Source organism: Nothobranchius furzeri, chromosome 4 (assembly GCF_043380555.1).
Source record: "Nothobranchius furzeri strain GRZ-AD chromosome 4, NfurGRZ-RIMD1, whole genome shotgun sequence".
NCBI lineage: Eukaryota > Metazoa > Chordata > Actinopteri > Cyprinodontiformes > Nothobranchiidae > Nothobranchius > Nothobranchius furzeri.
Window position 1 is genome coordinate 70,472,475 of NC_091744.1, and position 22,892 is coordinate 70,495,366.

The 22,892-nt window shown below is 42.0% G+C and overlaps 2 protein-coding genes across 3 annotated transcripts in view; both read left to right on the forward strand.

Moving 5' to 3' along the window:
* The window catches only part of otogl (otogelin-like), a 38,356-nt gene extending 21,452 nt beyond the window's left edge, over positions 1–16,904 (forward strand). Inside the window, exons 34-58 of one of the 2 annotated variants that reach the window (XM_054733114.2) lie at positions 2,426–2,543; positions 2,628–2,707; positions 3,105–3,799; positions 5,441–5,618; positions 5,698–5,840; positions 5,941–5,964; positions 6,065–6,157; positions 6,231–6,420; positions 6,726–6,943; positions 8,460–8,601; positions 8,683–8,868; positions 8,965–9,177; positions 10,468–10,572; positions 10,655–10,762; positions 10,891–10,992; positions 11,704–11,808; positions 11,941–11,981; positions 12,072–12,135; positions 12,234–12,412; positions 12,494–12,598; positions 12,673–12,792; positions 12,918–12,963; positions 13,658–13,729; positions 15,943–16,022; positions 16,112–16,904. In XM_054733114.2, coding sequence (XP_054589089.1) covers positions 2,426–2,543; positions 2,628–2,707; positions 3,105–3,799; positions 5,441–5,618; positions 5,698–5,840; positions 5,941–5,964; positions 6,065–6,157; positions 6,231–6,420; positions 6,726–6,943; positions 8,460–8,601; positions 8,683–8,868; positions 8,965–9,177; positions 10,468–10,572; positions 10,655–10,762; positions 10,891–10,992; positions 11,704–11,808; positions 11,941–11,981; positions 12,072–12,135; positions 12,234–12,412; positions 12,494–12,598; positions 12,673–12,792; positions 12,918–12,963; positions 13,658–13,729; positions 15,943–16,022; positions 16,112–16,312 — 3,608 coding nt within the window. In that variant the 3' untranslated portion in view covers positions 16,313–16,904. The remainder of the gene's footprint in view (positions 1–2,425; positions 2,544–2,627; positions 2,708–3,104; positions 3,800–5,440; positions 5,619–5,697; positions 5,841–5,940; positions 5,965–6,064; positions 6,158–6,230; positions 6,421–6,725; positions 6,944–8,459; positions 8,602–8,682; positions 8,869–8,964; positions 9,178–10,467; positions 10,573–10,654; positions 10,763–10,890; positions 10,993–11,703; positions 11,809–11,940; positions 11,982–12,071; positions 12,136–12,233; positions 12,413–12,493; positions 12,599–12,672; positions 12,793–12,917; positions 12,964–13,657; positions 13,730–15,942; positions 16,023–16,111) is intronic. The other variant, XM_054733115.2, reaches the window with a different exon arrangement.
* Positions 16,905–17,527: 623 nt separating this feature from the next.
* The window catches only part of ptprq (protein tyrosine phosphatase receptor type Q), a 50,067-nt gene continuing 44,702 nt past the window's right edge, over positions 17,528–22,892 (forward strand). The window contains exons 1-9 of the mRNA XM_070550389.1: positions 17,528–17,737; positions 17,842–17,964; positions 18,050–18,194; positions 18,299–18,580; positions 18,686–18,903; positions 20,038–20,218; positions 20,411–20,779; positions 21,479–21,784; positions 22,543–22,836. Coding sequence (XP_070406490.1) covers positions 17,693–17,737; positions 17,842–17,964; positions 18,050–18,194; positions 18,299–18,580; positions 18,686–18,903; positions 20,038–20,218; positions 20,411–20,779; positions 21,479–21,784; positions 22,543–22,836 — 1,963 coding nt within the window. The 5' untranslated portion in view covers positions 17,528–17,692. The remainder of the gene's footprint in view (positions 17,738–17,841; positions 17,965–18,049; positions 18,195–18,298; positions 18,581–18,685; positions 18,904–20,037; positions 20,219–20,410; positions 20,780–21,478; positions 21,785–22,542; positions 22,837–22,892) is intronic.

Below are 22,892 nucleotides of genomic sequence, written 5' to 3' on the forward strand. Positions count from 1 at the left end.
ACCAACATGCAGGGCAAAATCATTTTGCTTCTGCTACTGTCTGTCTAGATTTCTAGGCAAGTGGAGACTGTGAGGCAGAGCTTCTCATCCTAGATCGATGCCTGACCTTACAAATGAGCTTCGGGAAACATGGTTTCCGACTTACTCCCAAACCTTTTGGAAAGCCTTGTCAGAAGAACTGAAGCGGTTATAGCTGCAAAAGTTGGGGCCATTTATGATAAACCTTGCAGATTAAAAATGGGAGCTCACTAAAGATTCGGTGCGTAGAAAAGAAAATGTCCCAGCACTTTTAGCAATTTGTCTTGAACTTCAGAATCATTTGCAAAACTATCTCCATTTGAAGCAGTGATTCCAAAATTTGTTCTACATCAAGTTAATTTATTTAAACCTGCCAGCTGGACAAACTTTAAACAAATACACTTTTCTAAAATGTCTTCTTGGAATTTTTCATAGAACTTGGCTTGTTTACAGACACATGCAACATGATTATTTTAGTTCGCTTAAATAGTATAGACGTTGGGAAAACATTTATGCCTTAAGAATTCATTCATTCAAAAGGTCATAAACGCAGCAGTGAAGCAAACTCCCTTTTTTGTGATGAATTAAGCTGTCTTTTGCTCTGCTAGAGGAAGCACACTTAAATTAAAAATGACTGAAAAGCTGAAAGAGGTCCAGGTTGAGAACCATAAGCAGATTGGGCTGTGCTTTCATGTGTAAAACAAAACAAAACAAACAAGCAAAACACACAAGAAAAGTCCTAGAAATCAAGAGTCTCAAAAACAAGTCTGGGTAGAGTGACAGCAGAAATCCTTCTTACACCCCAGTATCAGGACTTGTGTACATAAACCTGAATACTGTGGAGAAAATTTTGAAATGTCACATCTTTGTTATGCAAGCGTAGCAGATTTTAAAGGTTAGCTTGCTGTGACTGTAAAAACAGCTGTTGCAGAGGCTTGTTGATACCAGGAACATTTTTTTTTCTCATGAAGCTCTGCATGGATGTAATTTTCACTTTAGTGTGTGTGTATGGGGGGGGGGGGGGGGGGTATCTTTACAGTCTGGGAAACAGGCTTCAACACAAATGGTTCTTTTCTGCTTGGTCCTAGAGCTCAACCAGTGTCAATTTAATATAGTGTAATATTGTTTTTGGATGGTAAAAAGTGCAGGGGTCAAAACTTGACTTAGACATGCCCCCCCCCAAAGTTACATCCATGCAGCTGTGCAATAAAACAAATCAGCTCCTACAGTTATCAGCTAAACTGCAATTTACTATCTTTTTAATGTGTATTTTGTTTATTTGTAACAAGTTCTTGTGTAAGACAAACCAGTCTTGAGGGATGTAGACTCATGTTACATCCTCTATTGGTGGATAAGGAGAAGGACTGGGAGCAACACAGAGGCACGTGTTTCAGGTGTTAAAAATGTAAACAATGATTTTATTAATAGATTTTTTAAAATAACAAAAAGCTCCAAATCTAAAAGTACTTAAAACACAGTGTTAAAATGACCAAGAGTCTTCATTCAAAACAGACATCCGAAGGCTCCCAAACATTCGCACACAAAGTCTACTGACTAAACACGAGTTTGGGAGCCAAGAGGAAGCCAGCACTCTGGTCCCTCGTCTGTTAAAAAAAACTCTAAAAGTTGTTAAGCTTCACCAAGCTTAAAACAACTAAAACCCATTAAAAAGCTATTAAAACACAAACAATTGAAGCACACGAGAAAACTGGCACAGATCCAGTCTCTCCTTCCTCCTGGCAGCTCTCCCATTTATGCTGCTCCAGAGGTGATCAGCCCAAGTGAGTGCAGCTGTGCAGGTAGGAGGAGGAGGCAAAGCGCTGATTGTCCTCTGCAGAGTCAGCTTTCTGGGACAAAACAGCAACAGCTGTAACTCTTAGAAGATAATGCATAAAAGGACAATATGATATTTATCATTATAACGAAAGGAAAATATGTAGTCATAAGCAAGGAATTCTCTTTTCTAATTACTAAATTATCTGTTAATTACTCAGACTGAAAGACAAATGTAAAAGATGTGGCCCCCACAGAGCACAACTTTTCCTGAAGGATAAAACCATATGGATCGAACACAAATTGCATCAGTTCTTGTTGTTGCCATCTGGAGGGCTGAACAAAGCCCCTTAGAGCCCAAAACTCCAAGTTGGACCATATTATTATTCTTAAATTAGTTAAACCTCCCCGACCTCCTACTGTTATAAAGTCTGAATCACAGGAATCTCATTAGACTTCCTTTTGTATTTTCTAATCACATTTGGAGTTAATAGCATTCTCTGCAGTATGTGTGCAATGTTTTTAAATAAATTGAAATTTTGCTTTACTCATTCAAATGTGTTTGGAGGGTCAGTGAATGCATCTTTATTCCATCCATACACAAATGAATGTTGCCTTTTTTGTTTTTTTGCAGAGAGTCCTTTTATAATACCTTACCGTATGATGTGTGAGTGGCGCTACCAGGCCTGTGCGAGTCCTTGTGTCCACACATGCAACGATCCAGATGCAACACGCTGCCAGTTTCTACCCCCGTAAGAGGATTGGACCAGTCCAGATGTTCATTCCACAGCCAGCATAATCTTTGTTCTTCTCAGGACTGAACCTGTGTGTTTCAGAGTGGAGGGCTGCTTCCCTCGTTGTCCCAAGAGGATGGTTCTGGATGAGATCACAAGAAGATGTGTCTACACAGAGGACTGTGAGTGCAACAATAACAATAACACCTATAATAATTATGGTTACTACACAGGGGTTGACAATAGAAGAATAAAATATATCTACACCTGCTCTACTTATGGAGTCGGCACAATTCAAGGTGACCAACCCAGCTAATAGGAAAAACCCAGAAATTGCTTCAATTTAGTCAATTTTATTGATATTGAGCCTAAATTGCACATACACGTAGATGAAAGGCAATCACGACAATGGTATAATCCAACATCAGTTGTCATACAAAAACAATATTTAGTTTAAAACGCTGCCATGAGATGGAATGGATAATGTATAGCGCCTCATCGAATGTGATGTCATTCATTTATGTAATTGTTTTTAATCAACTATTCGTGTTTATGTTTCATGTGAATCATTTTCTGCAGGTGTTTCCCTTCCCCCAACACCAACACCCTTCGCCTTTGTAACACGATCCAACAGAACCACAGCAACACCACCGACCTCCATAGTTCCCACCATGACCACAAGGATGACTATGACTACAACCACAACAAGAACAACAACCACCTCCTCCACCACTGTCAGGCCCACAACCACCACACCCACCACCACTCCAACTGTTCCCACCACAACTACTGAGCGTGTCACCACTCTACTCACCACATCTCCCACTCCTCCCACTACCAGTGTTTCCACTCCCCCATCAACTCCACTAGAACCAACCACTCTCAGCACAACTGAAATGACCCCCACTCCATCCACAGCGGCCACCACAGCAGCACCCACTACTGTTCCTTCAACTTCTTCTCCTACGACTTTCGTTTCCACCACCACCGTGACCACACCAACTACCCCACCTCCTACAACGTCCCCCACCACCCTGCCACCATCCACCATTGTCACCACAACAGCCGCCACCACCACTGTCCCTGAAACCACTACAGAACACACAACCACCCCTCAACCAACTTCAAAAGAAACCACCACCCCACTGGAGACAACCACAACTCCACCAACCACAGAAGCTGTCACTATGGAGACCACTACTCCAGAAACCTCTCCGACAACAGAGGAAATATCGACCAGACCCCCTTTCGTCTGGCCCACGTCACCGTGCACAGTAAGGGTCATTGTTGCCATGTTCAGAGCTCCAAAACGAAATTAATTGCTATAAATCTGAGCCAACGTTATTTTTCTGTATTTAATAGCTATTAATATTTGTAAGTTTGCTTCCCTTTCAATATCAATATATTTTCATAATGAAAATCACAGTTAGTGCAGTTGTTTCTAATAATATAAGCAATTCCTTTGCTTTGGATCCATCTGTCCATCCATCAATCCACCTTGTAACACTTTTCTAGGTCCATGAACTATAAAGATCCACAGAGCTCCTCCATCTCAGTTACATCTTTTAATCTTTTCCAGAGGGACACCAAGGCATTCACAAGTTATCTATGAGATATAATCTCCTCAGAAAGTATTTGGTTTGCCCTGAAGCCTCCTCCCAGTGGGGCATGTCGAAACACCTCCCCTGAGAAATGTCCAGATGCCCAAATCATTTCAGCTGGTTCCATTTGATGTAGCGGAGCAGCACCTCACGCTGAACACACCCACCAGAAACGAGTAAACTAATGTGCCTTTGTCGGGCCGTAAAAAAGTACAATATCCCTCAGGAAACCCCTAAAGGAGACCCAAACGAGTGCTGTGAGAGCACGAAACATACGCAGATCTTTTTTCTTCTTTAACAAATCCAGCAACGTTATAATCCTGCTTATGATGGTATAAAGTAATCCCATCTGTGCAAGCTAAGTAATTTCTTCATTGTTTGGCAGGACACAACTTTCAACAATATAGTCAAATAGAGCACGGAGGAAAAAAACTAACTGTAATTTTTAGCCTTGGAAAATCTGTTTTTAAAGATGGATGGGGTGAGGGTGAGTGTCTCCAGCAGACTTTGTGAAATAAATAACTGTTGCTGCTCTCTCAGTGACAGATGTGGATCCTTGGATATGTAATTTGAGATGACTTGGGGACATCAAGACTAAAAGAATTGACCATTAACTTTGAAATATATATTTTAATGCTTTTAAAGCCATACTATGAAACACTTTCATATTTTTAAAATGTTTTCTTGAGCCAGTATGTGCTAAATTGACCCATTACAGCAGGGTTTCACAACCCCGGTCCTCGGCGCCCCCCTGTCCTACATGTTTTCCATGTTGCCCTTTCAGACACCAGTGTGTCTGTGCTGCCAGATTAACAGGTTTCTGCAGCACTTGATGTCGTCCTGAGAAGGCTATTCAAACATGTAAAGCAGGTGTGCTTAAAGCAGAGACATTGAAACCATGCAGGGCAGGGGGGCGCTGAGGGCCAGGGTTAAGAAGCTCTGCTTTAAGTCACTCAGACCTCCAATCCCCCCCCCTATGGCCAGAATACCACATTTGCAACTTCGGACTGGCAGCCACCACCTGCTGGACTTCGAATAAAAGGGAGTTGACTTTCCTGGAGCTGTAGTCTGGTTCCAGCAGGTTTCCTGCATGTTTTAGATCATGAACACAAATCACTCATGTAGACACCCGTGAAGACCGAGGAGACCTTTCAGCTGTTAGATTTAATGTGTTAAAAAAGATGAACGTGCAGGGAGGAGGTTTTATTTTCAGTTAGACCACAGACAATTAATAACGGACACTAGGGTTGGTTAAAGTATGCTAAACTGCCAAGTGTGCTTTTAACAGTAAACGAGTAAACTGTGTGTTCACAGCCCCCGTTCTCCTATCGTATCGATGAGTGTGCCGAGCTCATTTGTTTCAACGGAGAGCTTCTACTTCACAACTCCACCCACCACTGTCGCTACAACACCACCCAGCCCCAGTGCAGTCTGCTGGGCCTGCCCATCCTCATCAACACAGACCCCTGCTGCCCCCTGTGGCAGTGCCCATGTACGTTCTGATGAACTCCAATACTCCAGTTAAAAGCTGCGGTAGGATTTGGCTGAAATGACGTGTTTTCTCATGCCAGGTCGCTGTACTGTGATGTCAGATTTGCGTGTGATCACGTTTGATGGTAATAACGCGGCGTTGTATGACAATGGCTCATACATCTTGGTCAACCTGCCCAGAGAAACTATTATTGGCACAGTGGAGAAATGTCCAACCAGCCAGGTAATACACTACATAAGCTAATTAGTAAATTGATTATTTCTTCCAATACCTGATTTAAAACGAACGTTTTTTTCATATTAATTCTTTGTTTCCTTTGTAGAGTGTGAACTCCATCAGACGAACCGTGAGTATAATCTCCTTTCTTTCTCTTACTGCTTACATTCCCACCTGTGTTGCGATGAATTAATCCGTGTCCATCCATTCTGGATGTTTGTCCCCCACAGAGTCCAACAGGTGGAACATCTGGCCTTTGCTTTAAGAAGTTGAACATTACCACCTCCAACTACAGGATCATAATCAACCGACTTGATCGCACGGTGGCCATCTTAACCTTATCTAATAAACAGGGAAACACCTTAATTACTCATTTAAATGTAAAAATGTTTACAGGTGACAGTGAATTACAGAGCTGTTAAGCTCCCGTTCTCCCATCACTCGCTGTACGTGGAAGACACGGGACGTATGTACCTGATCCACACACCTGGCAGCATCAGCATACAGTGGTATCACAGCACAGGGATTATGGTGCTGCAGTACATCGCCCCTAGTAATGCATCTGTGCCCACTCGAGGTCTGTGTGGTGAGTCCCCCAACACACATGCGCATGCTTAGATTTCATCAGCACCAGCCTCATTTATCTAAGTGCCATCTTTCAGCACCTAAAGGCTTAATGTCTGCATTGCTGGATCCCTTTGACTTGAGCCATTACTGGGTATGACAGTTTGAGATGTTGAGAGCCATTTTGTTCCATTATGCAGTTTTAGACAGACGTTATCTCACCCCGCATTTATATTGCTCACAGTCTAAGCATGCTCACAGTCTAAGCAGCAATAAACCTCGCAAATACATCAGGGCTAAAAAAAAAGCATCTGTCCAATCTGCCAGGTTGTTGTGACGGGAATCCAGAGGATGACCTGAAGCTGCCGAACGGCACTGTGGTCAGAGAGGTAGGAGACATGATGGTCTTTCTGCAGGCGTGGAGAGTTCATACCACAGACGAGACCGAACACACACGCAGGGTCGGTGACAACTGTACCATCGGGGACTGCTCCACCTGCCTTTCTATGCTGCAGCAAAGAGCCTTCACATCGTGTCACAGCAAGGTACCTAACAGCATTTTAAACCTGGTGTTCATGGCAGAGTTTGAAATTGTTGGTTGATTTTAAAAGCATGAGAGATCTCACATGTGGTGATTAAAATTCACGGATCGTTGTTTTGTTCTTACAGTGTGTGGTGTGCAGCAACTCGGCAAACACTACACACGAACCGCTTTCACTCACGGAAATTCCCTACTCAGACGGGAAATCTTGCAAGATAAAACGGGACTTTGAAGTAAACAAACATGAAGGAGGAGGAGTGCCGTATGTTTCGGTCACCTTTCTTTCTGATTGGCTAGACATCACATTCATCACACAGCGTGTCCATTTGTCCCCGAAAATCAGACCAAGATGATCCAACATGCTTCAAAGTCCAGATTTATGATAGGAGCTGTACCAACTTCCTTCTGAGCTGACCAGACCACTCGTAACAAGAGATAGAATTGTTTGATGAGATCTTTTTTTTAGCCTTTTTGGTAATCGTACGCACATGTAAGATTGTCTGAAGGAACTGGGTTGGTCAAAAATTGGGATTATTATCCTTCCATGTGAGCCAGGCTTTACACTCCTCATTCTGGAGAATGTGCTGAGATACAATGAGTATCAGAGTGAAAATGGATGTAGTAAAATTTACTAATTGCTTAACGCAAGTTAACAAATTGAAAAAGTAATGCCAAAGAATATATCAGGACAAACCCACATTACTGCATGTTTTAGTTGTTTCTCTGCTCCAACAAATCGTACTCATTGTGTAAAGTCGTTAAAGCAAATTTAGAAAACAATTTAGCTTAAAACATTTTTCATGCTTCTCTACAACATTCTAACAAAGAATAGTTGTAAATATATTGTGGTGATTTAAAAAAACAAAAAAGAAAAGAATTAAGTGTTTCACTCGCATTTGTCTAAAACCCTCTGCCAGTAACGCGTTTTAAACCGAAAGCAACTATTGGACCATCCGGTGGTTGGCTGCACTTCTACCCTTCCCTGCATCCTTCATTCATTACGCACTCGAGTCTTTTGCAACACTGGTGTGAGAGGTTGACTACTCAATAATATCAGAGAAGGAGAAACAGCCGGCTGCTACCACTTCAACTTTAGGCCAAATCACCGGAGTCCCAAAAACAGAAACACCATTTGAAGTTGCAGAAAACAAAAGATGTTTGGACGTAAATATTGGAGACTGGTGTTTAGCGCTCTCTCTCGTCCAGCATCATGGATTTACGGTTACAGCTGAATTAGGATCTCAGGGAAGATACCCGAGGGGAAGGGGTAAGCATTCCATGATCGTGTTTGCGTTCAAAAGCTAGCTTGTTTGCAGATTCACTAAAACAGCTTTGAAAACCTCTTCAAAATACTACAAAGGCTTATCAATCAACCAGTCTGTCAAAGTAAGTGTTAACGCTGAAAGACATCCAAAACATCCGGAGGACCTGGATTGGTTCTGATCTTTTACAGCCTTTTGTCTTGTACACAAAAAAGAAAATACATTCAAACATTTATATCAAATATAAAAAAATCACAGGTGCCTCCAGAGCAGTTTTGTGACATCATGTGGGCAGGAGACTTGCACTATAAGGATCACCAGTGTGACTTTCTGGCAGCCTATGTGGCAGTCTGCTACACACACCAAGTCTGCATCAGCTGGAGGCGACACAATTTCTGTCGTAAGAAAACACAAGCAGCACAATCGCATATGTGCTCCCCTCCTTTTCTTGTTTGTTGACAAGGTTTTTGTCATCCTGTAGCATTGCGCTGTCCTCCTGGTAAGGAGTATCAGCCTTGTGTAAGCACCTGCAACAGCCGCACCTGTCTGAACAAAGACTACTACGAGGAAACTACCTGCTCTTTCATCAGAGAGGAGTGTGTGTGTCGCAGTGGAACCATCCTGCACCGAGCCGACTCACCTTACTGTGTCACAGAGGACCGTTGTGGTGAGTGAATACACTGAAATGTGCCTTTGTGATATAACACTTCTGCTTCTAGACGCTCATATTTCTGTGTCATGACCAAACCGTTTGCTGATTCAGTCTGCACAGATAATGAGGGGAACCCCCGATCCCCAGGCGAGGTGTGGAACGGCTCGGCTCGAAGCTGCTGTCTGTATAAGTGCATGGAGAACGGCTCTGTAGTGGCTGTTGAACCAGACTGCAGCGCTGTGCCTACACCTCTGTGTGAGAGGGAGGGGGAGTATGTGCTGGATGTGCTAGAAGAAGGGTCCTGCTGCCCTAAAAAAATCTGTGGTGAGTTTATTGAATTTTGTAGCACAAAAAAAAAATCTGTGGGTAATCATTCAAAGGTGTACCAGAATAGAAAATTATATTTGTTGAATAAAGACAGCTTGGTTAATGTAGCATACCAAAAAGTCTGCACCAACTCCGACATATGTCTCTTATGTAAATACTAATGTTAAACTGGTAATGACCACTGAGACACAGTTTGTTCTAAGAAAAGCTGGTTTAACACATCATGCACTTGGACACACATCCTTAAATATGCACGTCCCAACTCACTTCAATATTGGCAATATGTAAACGTTGGTCACAGTAATGCTAACCACAAAACAACGCTAATTTGAGCCATTGCTAATGATAGCCCGAACTACTGCTAAGGTCCTTGATGGACAACAGCAAAACAACAAAGAAGAACGTTGAGCACCACTCACATTCCAGGATGTCCTGGGAGTATCCAGACTTTGATCAAATGCCAGATGGATCCAGAGCTTGCGTTCATGACTTTCCTTTACTTTGCTTTGCCGGCAACTTTTCCAGTTTTACATTATGCCAGTTGTTTGGCAGGGCTGCGCAGTGGTGCAGTGGTTAAAGCTGTTGCCTTGTAGCAAGAAGGTCTTGGGTTCGCTTCCCAGCCTGGGGTCTTTCTTCATGGAGTTTGCATGTTCTCCCTGTGCATGCGTGGGTTCTCTCTGGGTACTCCGGCTTCCTCCCACAGTCCAAAACCATGACTGTTAGGTTAATTGGTCTGTCTAAATTGTCCTTAGGTGTGAGTGTGTGTGTGTGTGTGTGCATGATTGTTTGTCCTGTGTGTCTCTGTGTTGCCCTGCGATGGACTGGCTCTCTGTCCAGGGTGTACCCCCCCCCAACCCAACGTGGACAAAGCGGGTTCAGAAGATGGATGGATGGATGGACGGTTGTTTGGCAATGTGTTCCAATATCGCTTCCCACAGCTAATCTGCATTAGTTTACCTTAAGTCCCACCCAGTGACTCTACTGGACCATTTTAGAAAACATATCCCAGTGCAGGTCATCAGTTGGTCACTGAAATGATGCAGAAAATGGTCCCGTCGGGCTTGCCTGGTGAAAAGGAGACGCATCCACACCGTGAAGGTCCAAGAAAATTTCCTGGAAGTTCCGACAGCAGAAACAGGCCTTTAAATGAGGCTTAAATGTTTCTAATTGTAAAAAACAAAGAAAATAAACTTTTTAGAATCACTTCAAGACATCTACATTTTACCACAATATTAATGAATTTGCATCAGCTCTCCTCTTTACTGTATTTTTTAACTCTTCTTCCAGAGTGCAACATGACCATCTGCGACAGTGAAGCTCCACCCTGTGATAATGGAAACCGGCTGGTGATTGGCTACAGCGCTCTGTCCTGCTGTCCAGAGTACCGATGTGGTGAAAACAAACTTTTCTGCAGCTTTCTTCTAAATAAAACATTATGGTTAACTTTTGACACTCACTAAATTTTCTTCCTCAGAGTGTGACCCCATGGCGTGTCCTCCGTTCATGGCCCCCGACTGCAGGGAAGATCAGTTCCTTGTTGAGGTCAGGGCCCAGAAATCCTGCTGCTACTCTTATCTGTGTGGTAAGTCTGATCGTGCTGCACGGGTCAACCTAAAACTATAAATCTGTGGTTTAAGGGTCAGTAATGTGGCCACTTTATTTAACAATTCTGTCAATTGCAGCAGTAAAACAGCTTTTCTGTCTGAGCAGTGTGTGAGTCATGTATTGAGCCCATTCCATCTTGCTCACATGGAGAAATTCTGGCTGTGGATCTAAACACTACTAACAGCTGCTGTCCACAGTACCATTGTGGTAAGTGTGTTTGCTCTGGTGTGTGTTTGTGCCTTTTGAAATAGTGTTTTTTGTGTAAAAGTGACAATTAGAGTATACAGATCGAACAAATAAATATTGCATCCTTCAAGGATGATGAGCTAACCGCTAGTAGGAATTCACAATTGTCTTTCTGCCGTTCTCAAGGGGTTCAAAACGTAACATTTTCTAGGTGGTTCATGGGATGTCATTTTTTATATAAATAGTTAAATTTGTGTTATGTTACTATGTTAATTTAGCATTTCTGGTATAAAATCCAGCAGGAATTCCTCAGTAATTATTTAATGATTCAGCTGGAATAAGTGTGTGATTCAAAAGTAGCAGTGGTGTGAACACAAACCTTCCACACTAGAAGTTTTTTCAGACATCAGTACATTAGCTTAGTGGTAAAATGCTCCAGGCCCTCAGGGCCTTTATCTTGCATGTTTTGGGTGTTTCTTTGTTTCAGTGCATCACATTTAAATTAATGATCACTAACAGGCATCACTATAACCTGAGGGATGCTTTTAAAATCGTTTGGTTAACCTGGATTTGCAGGATTTGCAGGCACTTGAGAATGGGAATGTGTGGCCACTATATGAGCTCAGTTCTGTTGGATGTAAAATGTTGATTATTAATATTTTACAACTTTAACACACTTCAAAATGGCAAAAATGTGTGTTTAAATAATTCTCCTCTTTCTATGCTTTGCAGTCTGTGATAATAATCTATGTCCCACGTCCACTGTGAGCTGTGCACCCGGACTCTCTTTGGTGCAAACTACTATTCCCGGGGATTGCTGCCCTCAGAAGCACTGTGGTACCTTCGCACACACTTACACACTCATGTATTTGTAACTGGTGTCACTGAGAGGGTAGTGATTGTAATTATTTTCAAAGTTATAGTCCCTGCCACAAAATTCACTACTTCTCTGCTCTTTGTCATGTCCAGAATGCCAGTGTGAGAACATAGCTCTCCCCATGTGCCAGCTAGTAAGTCAGCAAAGAAACGTTTAAAAAGCCACTTTTGTTAGCCAGAAAATAGCAAATTCACTTTAGTAAGCGTTTTTTTTTTTTCCTCAGGGGGAGGTACTAGCTGAAGTCCCTGACAGCAGCACCATCTGTGGCTGTCCTCTGCATGCATGTCGTACGTGAAATGGCACTTAAGTCTGTTCAAACAGCCTTTTATGTACTTTTATTGTGAGAAAATACTTGTGTAGTTACAGATGTTATGTGTGTTCGCAGAGAAGGGTGAGGTGTGTCTTTTCCAAGGAATGACGGTGCTGGGACCGGGACAGTCTCTGATTCAGTACTTTGAAGGAGAAATGTGTTACACTGTGCAATGTTTGCATGACAAGGATCCACACACCGGTTTCTACGCAATGGAGATAACATCTATCAACTGCTCCCAAAAGTGTGGATCAGTATGTATCCATCACACAATAGGACGGATAGAATTTACTCATTTATCACCATTTGTTCATCTTTGGATGCGTCTTGTTTAGCACCAGATGTACGCCCCATCCACGGATCCTCAGGTGTGCTGCGGCTCTTGTAAGAACATCTCCTGCACCTTCACCAATGAAAATGGAACAGTGGAGCATTTCACCGTGAGAACAAGCAGATCCACATCTAGATGTGCCCTCTTACTCCAGCACGGCTGAACGTGTTTGTGTGTTTGCAGGCAGGAAGTTCCTGGGTGGAGAACTGTACGCGTTACGACTGTGTGGAGACAGCAGTAGGAGCGGTGATTCTTGCATCTGGGGTTATTTGTCCTCCTTTCAATGATTCAGAATGTATTCAGGTCAGAATCATGAAACATACATGGTTTAAATACTTAAAAACCATTAGTGGTTCATTGTTTAGTATTTGTGAGTTTGTTTTAATCATTTTTGTGTTGTTTCTTTTCATCTGCTTCTCTTCTCACAGAGTGGAGGTGTTGTTCAGAGCTATGTGGATGGTTGCTGCAAGACATGTGAGTGTCCAGATTTATTTGGGCCTGCTGGCAATGCTTTGTGCAGCTGATTAGAGGGGTGAGCGCTTTGTTGCCTGGCAGTGGATGGGCTTATTGGCTGAACGGTTCAGGGGCGTGGCCTTTTTAAAGGGTGTTGATAAAGCCTGACAGCCTGAATGCTGAATGAAGTTGGTTTCAGAATCCCTGGCTCTCTCAGGTGTCCTTCCATTGGCATATTCAAAAGACAGCACAGCTCAGGGAAACGCTTAGGTGGAGATATAAACCTATACATGAATTATAAAGAATTGTCGAGATGTTTTGAACTTGAATGCTCCTTCTCTTTACTTTGTGGATGCAACTCTGCGGCGACGTTCTCTCTGTCTTTGGATTTGGCATTGTGCCCTCACCTGCTTGCCTGCTTCAGCCGCGTGTCCCTGCTGTGTTTGCTAATCGAGTTCCTCTGCAGTTTTACCAATAAGGACGTAAGATGGTGCAGGGGTTAGAGTTTGCCCTTGGAGCTTTGTGGTGACTGCATTCCTTGGCTGGCTGCCCTGAGTGAAACAACAGAAATTCCCACATGCATGCCAGCTGCTCTGATCTGATCCCCGTCTGTGTGTGTTGATGACATGATGTTGTCTTTCATGAACAAAATATAACCTTGTACTCTCCTGATGCTCTGTGAACTGGACGGCTGTGGTCCCGCTGATCCTCCCAGGTTCTGGAGTGGATGTTTTACCTTTTACCATTAACCCCATAACACCCACTGGTAGTACTAACTGTGACACAGGTACCACTTCTTTGCACTATTCATTTCCCAGTGGTTTTTGAAAGGTGTGGAACACTCATTTAATCAATGCATTAGCAGAGCATCACTAGTAAAGCCTGATTCATGCGTCTGCGTCAGTGCGGAGACACTCAATAACATTATCCGTCCTTGCGGGTTGTGGAGAGCCCCGCAAGGACGTACGGAGTCGAGATCTCTTTTCTAAACATCCGTCCGTCGAGAAGGAGAACGCAAGCTTGTGATTGGTCACGACGCCGCTGTCGTCTACAACGCCACCATTGCGCCCTCAAAAACATAAAGAGAGCCGAGAATAACTAGCGGCAGACACTGAGAAGCTCGAAGAATACCTCGCGAAAAAACTCTAAAAACATGAATGTTTAATTCCCCCGTGACTGGATGAGTGAAAAGATGTGCAGCAAGCGTTTTATTTGTGGACGGAAATGACAGGAAACGTGGGTTTACAGGTGGCGAGTGCATGAAGAGGTGAACGAGAATGAGAGACAAATTTGTCCGTGTTAAAAAGTCTCTTATATACCAAAAAAACACAATATAAACACACTATCTTGGACCGGATACATGACAGGATATCTCACAACAGCGCTACGCCCTCTGTTGTCCTGGCGGGGAATTGCTTTGCAACACTCCCCAGGAGACGGAGAAGTATGAGGGTTGGAGCTCATACTTCCCTGTTGGAGCTGACGGAGAAGCATGAATCAGGCTTAAGAATGAATGCCTTGTAAGTCATACTCGGAGAGAGAAAACCCTCTGGGGAACCATTTTCAGGAACAAGCAGCGAGCCACGTCATAGCTGAGCTTCAGACAACATGATCTGGAGTTTTATTTCCTGATAACTGGACATCTCGCTTCAGATTGGATAGCAGCAACACGACTCTACTACTGACTCCGTTTGCTCTGCAACGTTGATGTTTGAGCTCCACAAATAACACGATCCTGGAGGAGTACTGCCATGTGGTGGAGTTGCTAATGCTAATGGTTAGCTTCAACTAGCTGAGGCGTTCTCAGATGTTTTTCAGTGTTCCACACCTTGAACATTGTTGTACTTTAAAACTTTTTGTGAATGTGTGTGTTTTCATGGTTGTTGTTTCATCTCAATATGAAAATGTAACATGAAGAACAAGTATGTTCTTTATTATTTAAAAACACTCTCCTGTAGTGATTTAAGCTCCATTGTTACACTGGTGGAGAGACATCACCTAATCAGTAACTAGTTTAGAAGTGACCTTGGGTTAGAAGTCATTCAGTGACCCTCTGCCGGAAGGCTTCCCCCACCACCACCACCACCACTTTCCAAGTGTCAATCAAAGCAAACGCCTGCTGCTGGGCAACAAACAGATCTTGTCAGTTTGACTTTTTCAGGAACATTCAGGAGAATCTTTGTGTGAAAATGGCTTCTTCGGATGGTCAACTGAATTTACAAGAGATAATTGTTCTAATTAGACATGCACTGATTGCTGTTTTAAGGGCTGGTTATTACTGAAAATATGTATTTTTAAAAACTGTTGATGCATTTAAAGTCAGAGATTATTATTTTTTGTTCAGAAATAAAATTATTTAGAAGAAAGGCATATTTTCTCCAAAAAACACTGAACAGCAGAGCTTCATTTGTGTCTACAATCATTTCCTAATGAGGAAAAAACATGTAAAATCGGTATATTATACCTTTTGAACAAGTTATTTAATCTTTTTTAGCATTTTCTTTTGTTTTGCAAATTTTTTCCTCTCCAGAAAATTATTAATTGTGCCACGTTAGGTAAAGTTTCACTTTACTACAAGACTGAAATCTTAAAAGATGCAGCATAATGTCAGAAACAAATCTGAAATTAAATATGTCACCTGTGTCATTGACAGCTGGTGATTAAATGGAAAAACTCAGCTTGTGTGTTACTGAGCAGAAAAGAGAACGGCAGACGTTCTTCTGTAGAAAATTGTTTCATTACAGCTTATTTGCTTCTCTTGACTTTAAAACAATTTACAAATATTACAAAAGGTAAACTCAGAATTCTGCTCTCTCGGTAAACATCCACGAGGATGTGCTTCAGGAAAAAAAGTGGATTATTGAGTTTTGGAGTCACGGATCAAGCTGAAATTCACCCATTAACAGGTTGACTGACTGGTGCATCTCTTATTGTAACGTTTTCATCCTTCTAGAGTTTCTCTCTGTGTATGAAGTTTTATTTCTATGCAAAAACGTGCAGGTAAAGAGGATGGGAAAACATGTAAGCGTGTGGCGATTCGAACCACCATTAGAAAAGATGACTGCAGGAGCAATGCACCAGTAAGATAGTGAAAAAACCCAACATAGACTCATTTTTATGTTCCCGGCTGCATGTTCCTGTCCTTATGTCTCTGTTGGACCTCTTCCAGGTCACAGTGTATTCCTGTGATGGGAAATGTCCGTCTGCCACCATTTTCAACTTTAACATCAACAGTCACGCCAGGTTCTGCAAGTGCTGCCGTGAGAGCGGACTACAAACACGGACTGTCTCACTGTACTGCTCTCGCAACGCCACCATGGTGGACTACAACTTCCAAGAACCTCTGGACTGCTCCTGCCAGTGGAACTAAACCAAAATGAAAATGAGCACAACAGAAGAACGCATTCTCAAAGGGATTCAGAGGGACTCTGAGCTTTTTTGTACTATTGGACAACACCAGCCATGTTTTTGACCTTGAGTCATAGTTGTAACTGCTGCCAGTGGAACATTTCAAGTAGTTTTATCTGCACTTTAGTTGTCCATTTCATTAAGAACTGCTGTGCCAAGCCTGTCTGCTTTTTGGGGGTTTAATTGATGGGGCCTGTAGTTTGTTTTTATATTTTGCTTCATATTAAACATTAAAATCATGTTTGAAACAGCAGTTTTTTGCTTTTTTAAATGAAAGTAGCTGCCGTGTTCAGTTGATGTGCATTTTGGTTTGTGTTTGATAAATGGAGCTTTGTACTTTGGTTTCTTAGAAGTTTGAATTGCTTTCTGTTTTTTTCTAAGTCAAAAAGTTTAATAAAATGTTTAACTGTATACTTGTGTGTGTGTGTGTGTGTGTGTGTGTGTGTGTGTGTGTGTGTGTGTGTGTGTGTGTGTGTGTGTGTGTGTGTGTGTGTGTGTGTGTGTGTGTGTGTGTGTGTGTGTGTGTGTGTGTGTGTGTGTGTGTGCGCGCGCGCGCGTGCGATAACAAACCTCCAGGTCACTTTGAAGTGTGTTCGTTTTTACATCACACCCACCCCTTCAGTCAAACACGATTCAGCGTCAGTAATGCTGACGCGTGTTTACGTCTCACGTCTGAGAGGTTATTACATAGTGGGAGTCGCCCCTTCACAATAGAACTCCTCAGTGGTCGCCTCTCGTTTTCACGTCAATCATTTCTCCCTCTCACATTCCTGCCGTTCCACAAGGGCCAGGACTTACACCACACCCAGCATCTGAGCCAAACCACTCACCAAGAGAAGGCTGTGATACATTTGCAGCACATTCCTGTTTTAGGGGGTGAGTGATGTCATAAAAACACAAAAAAAAGTAAGACCAAAGAAGCTGGTGGCACTTCTCCGCTGGCTTCCACATTTCTTAACCAACCATCTCTTCATGCCCCACATTTATTATTTCTCCTCAGGACCCCGAAGGCACCGGAGTGGCCCTGGTTGTCATGACAACCGCTTCTTATCCCAACAAAAGAGGCAGAACAAATTGGCTTGAACTAAAACAATCTTAGTTAGGCACTCTCTTTTACTCCTCCTTTACACACAGAGGAGCTGTCTCCTCCTTCACACGAGGGTTGTTGTGCGTCAGCGACTCAAATAGCATGGGACTTTCCACAGCTGATGTAAAGTTTGGGATTTTCACGTAAGGCTAGGAATCACAGCTCAGATTTGGTATTCCACAAACGCATCCTTTTGGAGAGGTGGCAGCCTGAAGGTGAAGGATTATAGAAGATGCATGGCAAAAATCTGCCCCAATGACCCGAACAGAGCATCTTTGGTTCCTCTGCAGTCTGTTTCAGGTAAGATTAAGGCCTACGGGATTATAATCTCTCTGTTTTGGTATTTCATGTTCGTCTATTTGAATGCATTGCGGTTTATGCAGCTGTGTTTTAATCTTTCATAGGTGGTTCTGAGCTGTGAACAGCGTTTACATCCTGTTGAAGTGGAAATGGTGTTTGAGTCCTTTCCCTCTGGTCAAGACCCAGACAGCTTCACAATCACCTGCAGATCTGCAGGTAACCCTCTGGTAAGAACCTTTAAAATGAGCAGCTCTATCCCTGGTTTGTTTTTGTGAGCAATTATAATTTCTTAGGCTCTTCTCCATTTTGCAGACGCATATGAAACATTTTAATCACTCAGCATGCTCGCCTGACTGCAGGATATTACTGCAATTGACCGAAGACCGAAGGGGGTACAGCATCATGATGAGAGCCAGCAGGAAGGATTCGGTCCTGGAGACGAAGACGTTTCACTTTAGTGAGTGTCCTTGATCTCTGTACTTGGTTAAAGTAAATCAAAAGCTTGTCAAACCATAAAGGATACTTTTAATAATTAGACTGTGCCTTCTGTTTTGTCTCCAGTTCCAGTGTCCCTGTCATCTTTTCACATATTCAGCACAACTACTACTGCACAGCTGAAATGGAAACTCAACGGGCAGCGGAGAATTTCCACTCTGACTCTTTACGATATGCGCACACAATCTGTCACGCGAGTCTTTGATATAAACTCTCCAGAGATCAAGTCCCACTATACAATGAACGGTCTCCCACCCGGTACGAGCTTCAAGGCTGAAGTCGCGGTGGCCTCGCTCCTCGCGCCTGGCATCACCTTGAAGCAAAAGCTCAGTATTGTTCTGGAAACAGGTAGTTTTCACAGTTGCTCTACGATAACCACATGACTTCATAATCAGCCATGAACCTGACTGCACACTTGGACTTGTGCTCTGATTTGATGATGTCTGGCTCCAGATCAGTGTCCACATAGATGGTTGGCAGACGAGAGAAGCTGCTACACTGTGAGAAGATCAGGTTTGAGTTGGAGCGATGCCCAGCTCAGCTGCACAAACCTGGCAGCTGGAAGCCACCTGGCTAACCTGAAAACCCCCAACGAGCAGCTGTTTGTATCCTCTCACCTGTTGACAGATGACGGTCTGCTGCTGTTGTGGACGGGGCTGAATGATCAACAGGTAAAACATTTATAGTTCATTTTATCCATGAAACCAATGGCCTCAACCACATTTCATGTATTATGGGTAAATGGGAGATTTAAGATGCAAATCTGTAAAAAAAAAAATAGTCATAAATTAAATTAATTCACTTTTGTTGTTACTATGTCTGGGAAATTTTTGGATATTTTAAACATATACAAAAAAAATTTATGCTAAAACTCTTCCAAACTTCCAAAATTACTAGGCTTTATCAACCAAATCTGGAATTAACAGGATCTCATGAACATAAAAACCTAGTTTACTGTGCTTTTTTTCAACTTAGGGATTTTGGAATTAACCGGACCTCATAAACATAGAAAAATGCATTTTTAAATTATTTTATGTATAATATAAAACAAATATTAAAAATGTTTGCTAATACAATAAAAATATTCAAATGTTAAAATTAAATTAACACAATAATAATGCCAGGTAATGTCAGACATGTCAAGCAGAGTAAAATTTTGTAGAGATAAAAGCAACATTAATACGTTTATAGACATGAGATTGCAGAAGGTTACACCTTTTTATTTAATTACAGAACTTTTTACTTTGATTATAAATTTAGATTTGATTTAATATTAAGAAATATGAAATTAACATATATTTATGTTTAAATGCTTTTAGCATCCCATTTTAAAATATATTTAACGACTAACAATTTATCCTGAAGAGAAAATGTTAAATAATAAATACTTGTAATGCCTGAAATGAATATTTTATTATGCTTTCGTAGAGAGGTAGCGGTGAAAAGTATGCCACAAAGTTTATTTGTTTATTTACTTTTACAAAAGCCCTCCAGGATACTTTAAATACAACAAAATTTATAGACTGATAAATCTATAACCACTGAATTTGTACAAGATCTTTTTACAACGTGTTTATGTTCTTTTGAGCAAATTAAAACAAGAAAACCATCTTAGCCATCACTGACATTCTGATGATTAAGGCTTCACAGGAAACAAACTGCTTACACTGCAGTGAAGTGATGAGGCTTCACAGCAGCAGTTCCTCCTTAAAGGGGAGGTTTGTTTTGATGCTTTAATGATGTGTGCTGCCATGTCCTTGCACCACATAATTACAGTATGTTTGTCTCACCTCCTCATCCCACAGGATGAAGGCCACGCTCTCTGGTCCGATGCTTCGCCGTATAATCAAACAAACTCGATGGTGACTCTGCTGCCAGCCGGTCACACAGACTGTTTTGCCTTTCAGAGGAACGCCACCGGACCTGGATACTTCCTCACTCCCTTCTTCTGTGACATCCCTTTGCCTTTCATCTGCCAGTACCAAAGTCAATCACCTAATTAATTAACCTGCTGTGTTTATGTCATCTAATGATTGATTTTTGATTATGTTATCATATGAAACTGTCGCTGCATTTAAATTTTTCTATTTTAAAGTAATTGTAACTAATGAAAAACAATTTCCTTGTGATTTAATTAGTGAACATTTCTGTTACTGAGTATAATTCCCTCTTTTACAGCCCCTTCAACCCCTGCATCATTTTCATTTGACCTGGTTCAGGTGACAGAGCAGCAGGTAGAGCTTCGCTGGAGTGACCTCACTCCCTCCCACTCCCTGAATCTTTCATCTTTTGAGATTTTCCTCCAGTATCACAGAAGTGCAAATGGCCTTTCAGGTGATTTTCAAAGAGATGGGTGCTGGGAGTCAGAGAAGAAAAAAGGGACAAAAATGGTGCTGAGAAAAACTGTCACGGTGCTCATCTCTCTCTCCTCCAGAGGAGTAACTCTGGCAGGTTTATCTCCAGGGAGCATCTACTTTTTCACCCTTCAGGTGTCTCACCCTGCTGGGCCCAGTTGGACGTTGGGACAAACACAAACAGCATACATGAGTGAGTCAACTTCCTAGCTAGTGTACACAGGTGGGCCCCGTATGGCAAATATGTGGGCAAACATTATGGGTCCCATCAGCAGTTTCCATGATGGCCCCTATGACCTATAATGGTTTTTCCAAATAGATTAAACAGGGCTGTGTGTAACACAAAACATCTGGGTCTGCCTGAAACTCATGTAGGGCCCGTTATAATCCATCTGAGCAAATCATTATGGGGAGCCTAAGCCACGCCCATCTATTTCCGGAGCATGGGTCCCCGGAGGAAACAAAAAAGAATGCAAGTCAGTCGGGCTAAAAAGGCTATTTTCTCATTTGGCTTGTTGTGTGCCATGGATACGAGCCATTTTATGGATTTTACAATATGATGTCCATGAATTTTAAAGACACATTTTGATACCAAAAAAGCACTTATTTTTGAAGAGGGGCAGCAGTGGCGCAGTGGTTAGCGCTGCAGGAAAGTCCTGGGTTCATTGACTTGGATTCTTTTTTTTTTTCAGGAACCTGTGAGCTGATTGGAAAGGGAGGAGACTTAGGCTCCCTATGGGGTCACAAACCTGTGACCCAAAATGTTTGCCTATATATATTCTATATGGGACCCACCAGTGTATGCTTTTACCACACATAAGTTACTGTAGACAACCATTACATTTAGCTAAACAATGCACAAGGTCATGTATGTGTGCTTTCTTACTTCCAGGACCTTTACCTCCCCAGAACATCACCGTTGGTCGAGTAACAGCTAATCAGATTAGCATCTTCTGGATGCTACCAGGTCTACAGTGTGAGAATGGATGGACATTTGTTGTAAACTGTGAGGACATTTCCTCAAAAAAGGGAGGGGTCATTTCCAACATCTCTAGAATACCTGGGACAGACAGGAAGCAGTTCTACACCGCTGTGATGGGAGGACTCGAGCCTTACAGGAAGTACAGAGTTGAAGTGTTCACAGTCACGCAGTTTGGGATTTGGAGCTGCAGACAGGTGCCTCTGATTGTGCAGACTGGTGAGGACATGTGAAGTTTTAGTGTCACCAGTTAATAACGTGGACAGTAGACAGTGGATGACAGATTGTTTGCATTGATCAAGAATGCTCACGTGCCGATAACCGAATCTTTTTAAAGCTGAAAAATGTAATTCACTTTTAGTTTTTTTATTATTATTCATAATGCTTCATGAACCTTTTATTTTCAAACATGTCATTTGCTCAGGCACAAACTAACAAAAATGTGTTAGACATACCTACAAAGATAAGTTACCCTTTAGAAGGTGTTTCATTCAGGTTGCTTTCAAAAAACACTTTTTAAAGAGTAAATGTAGGTAAATAGCTTTTTGGTTTAACATGATTATTTCATAGAAGTCGAATGTGAAACATTAAAACACTTCAAAAGGTATCACAAAATGAGTGTATAATGAAAGGATGAAGCAGTTTGTTTTGCCTATGCACATATTAACCAGTTATTATTTAACAAGAATTTAACATTTATATATCAGTTTTAATGAGTCAGTATTAACCTAATGGACGTGTACTTCAAGCTGTTTCACTGTAATAAAGGAAAAGTTGAATTTACTTAACCAAGTTAAGTCAACTAGTTACGCAAATCTAAAGAGTAATATGTCTTGTTATGTTAAAAGTAAATGTATATTCCATTTAAGCAACCAGGTTTAGTGGAACCAGTTGACATAACTTGATTGAGTAAACTCAATATTTCTTTTCTTACAGTGTATTAGGGAGCAAAACTTATTCTCATTTATATTTTTTAGCTGTGAAGCCCCCGTCTGATCTGCTGGTGTTTAGCCTGACGGCAAACCTGTCGGTCTGCTGGACCAGTGAGCCTGATGATCCTCCAGATGGTTACCACATCACATCCCGATCACTCAGTAATCCCACCGTTTCCTCTCTGTGGATAAACGATTCCAGCTTTGATGAACTCTGGAGAAATAAATCCGTTTGTGTGAACCTGGGCGCATTCATTCCTGGTCACACTTATGAAATATCAGTTGTTGCTTTGAAGGGAAGCAGCAGGAGTGAGGGTTCTAGTATCACACACACCACAGGTGAGAGGAGAGAAACACCAGCTGTGGGGGTGTAATACCTTCTTATTTTTGACTTT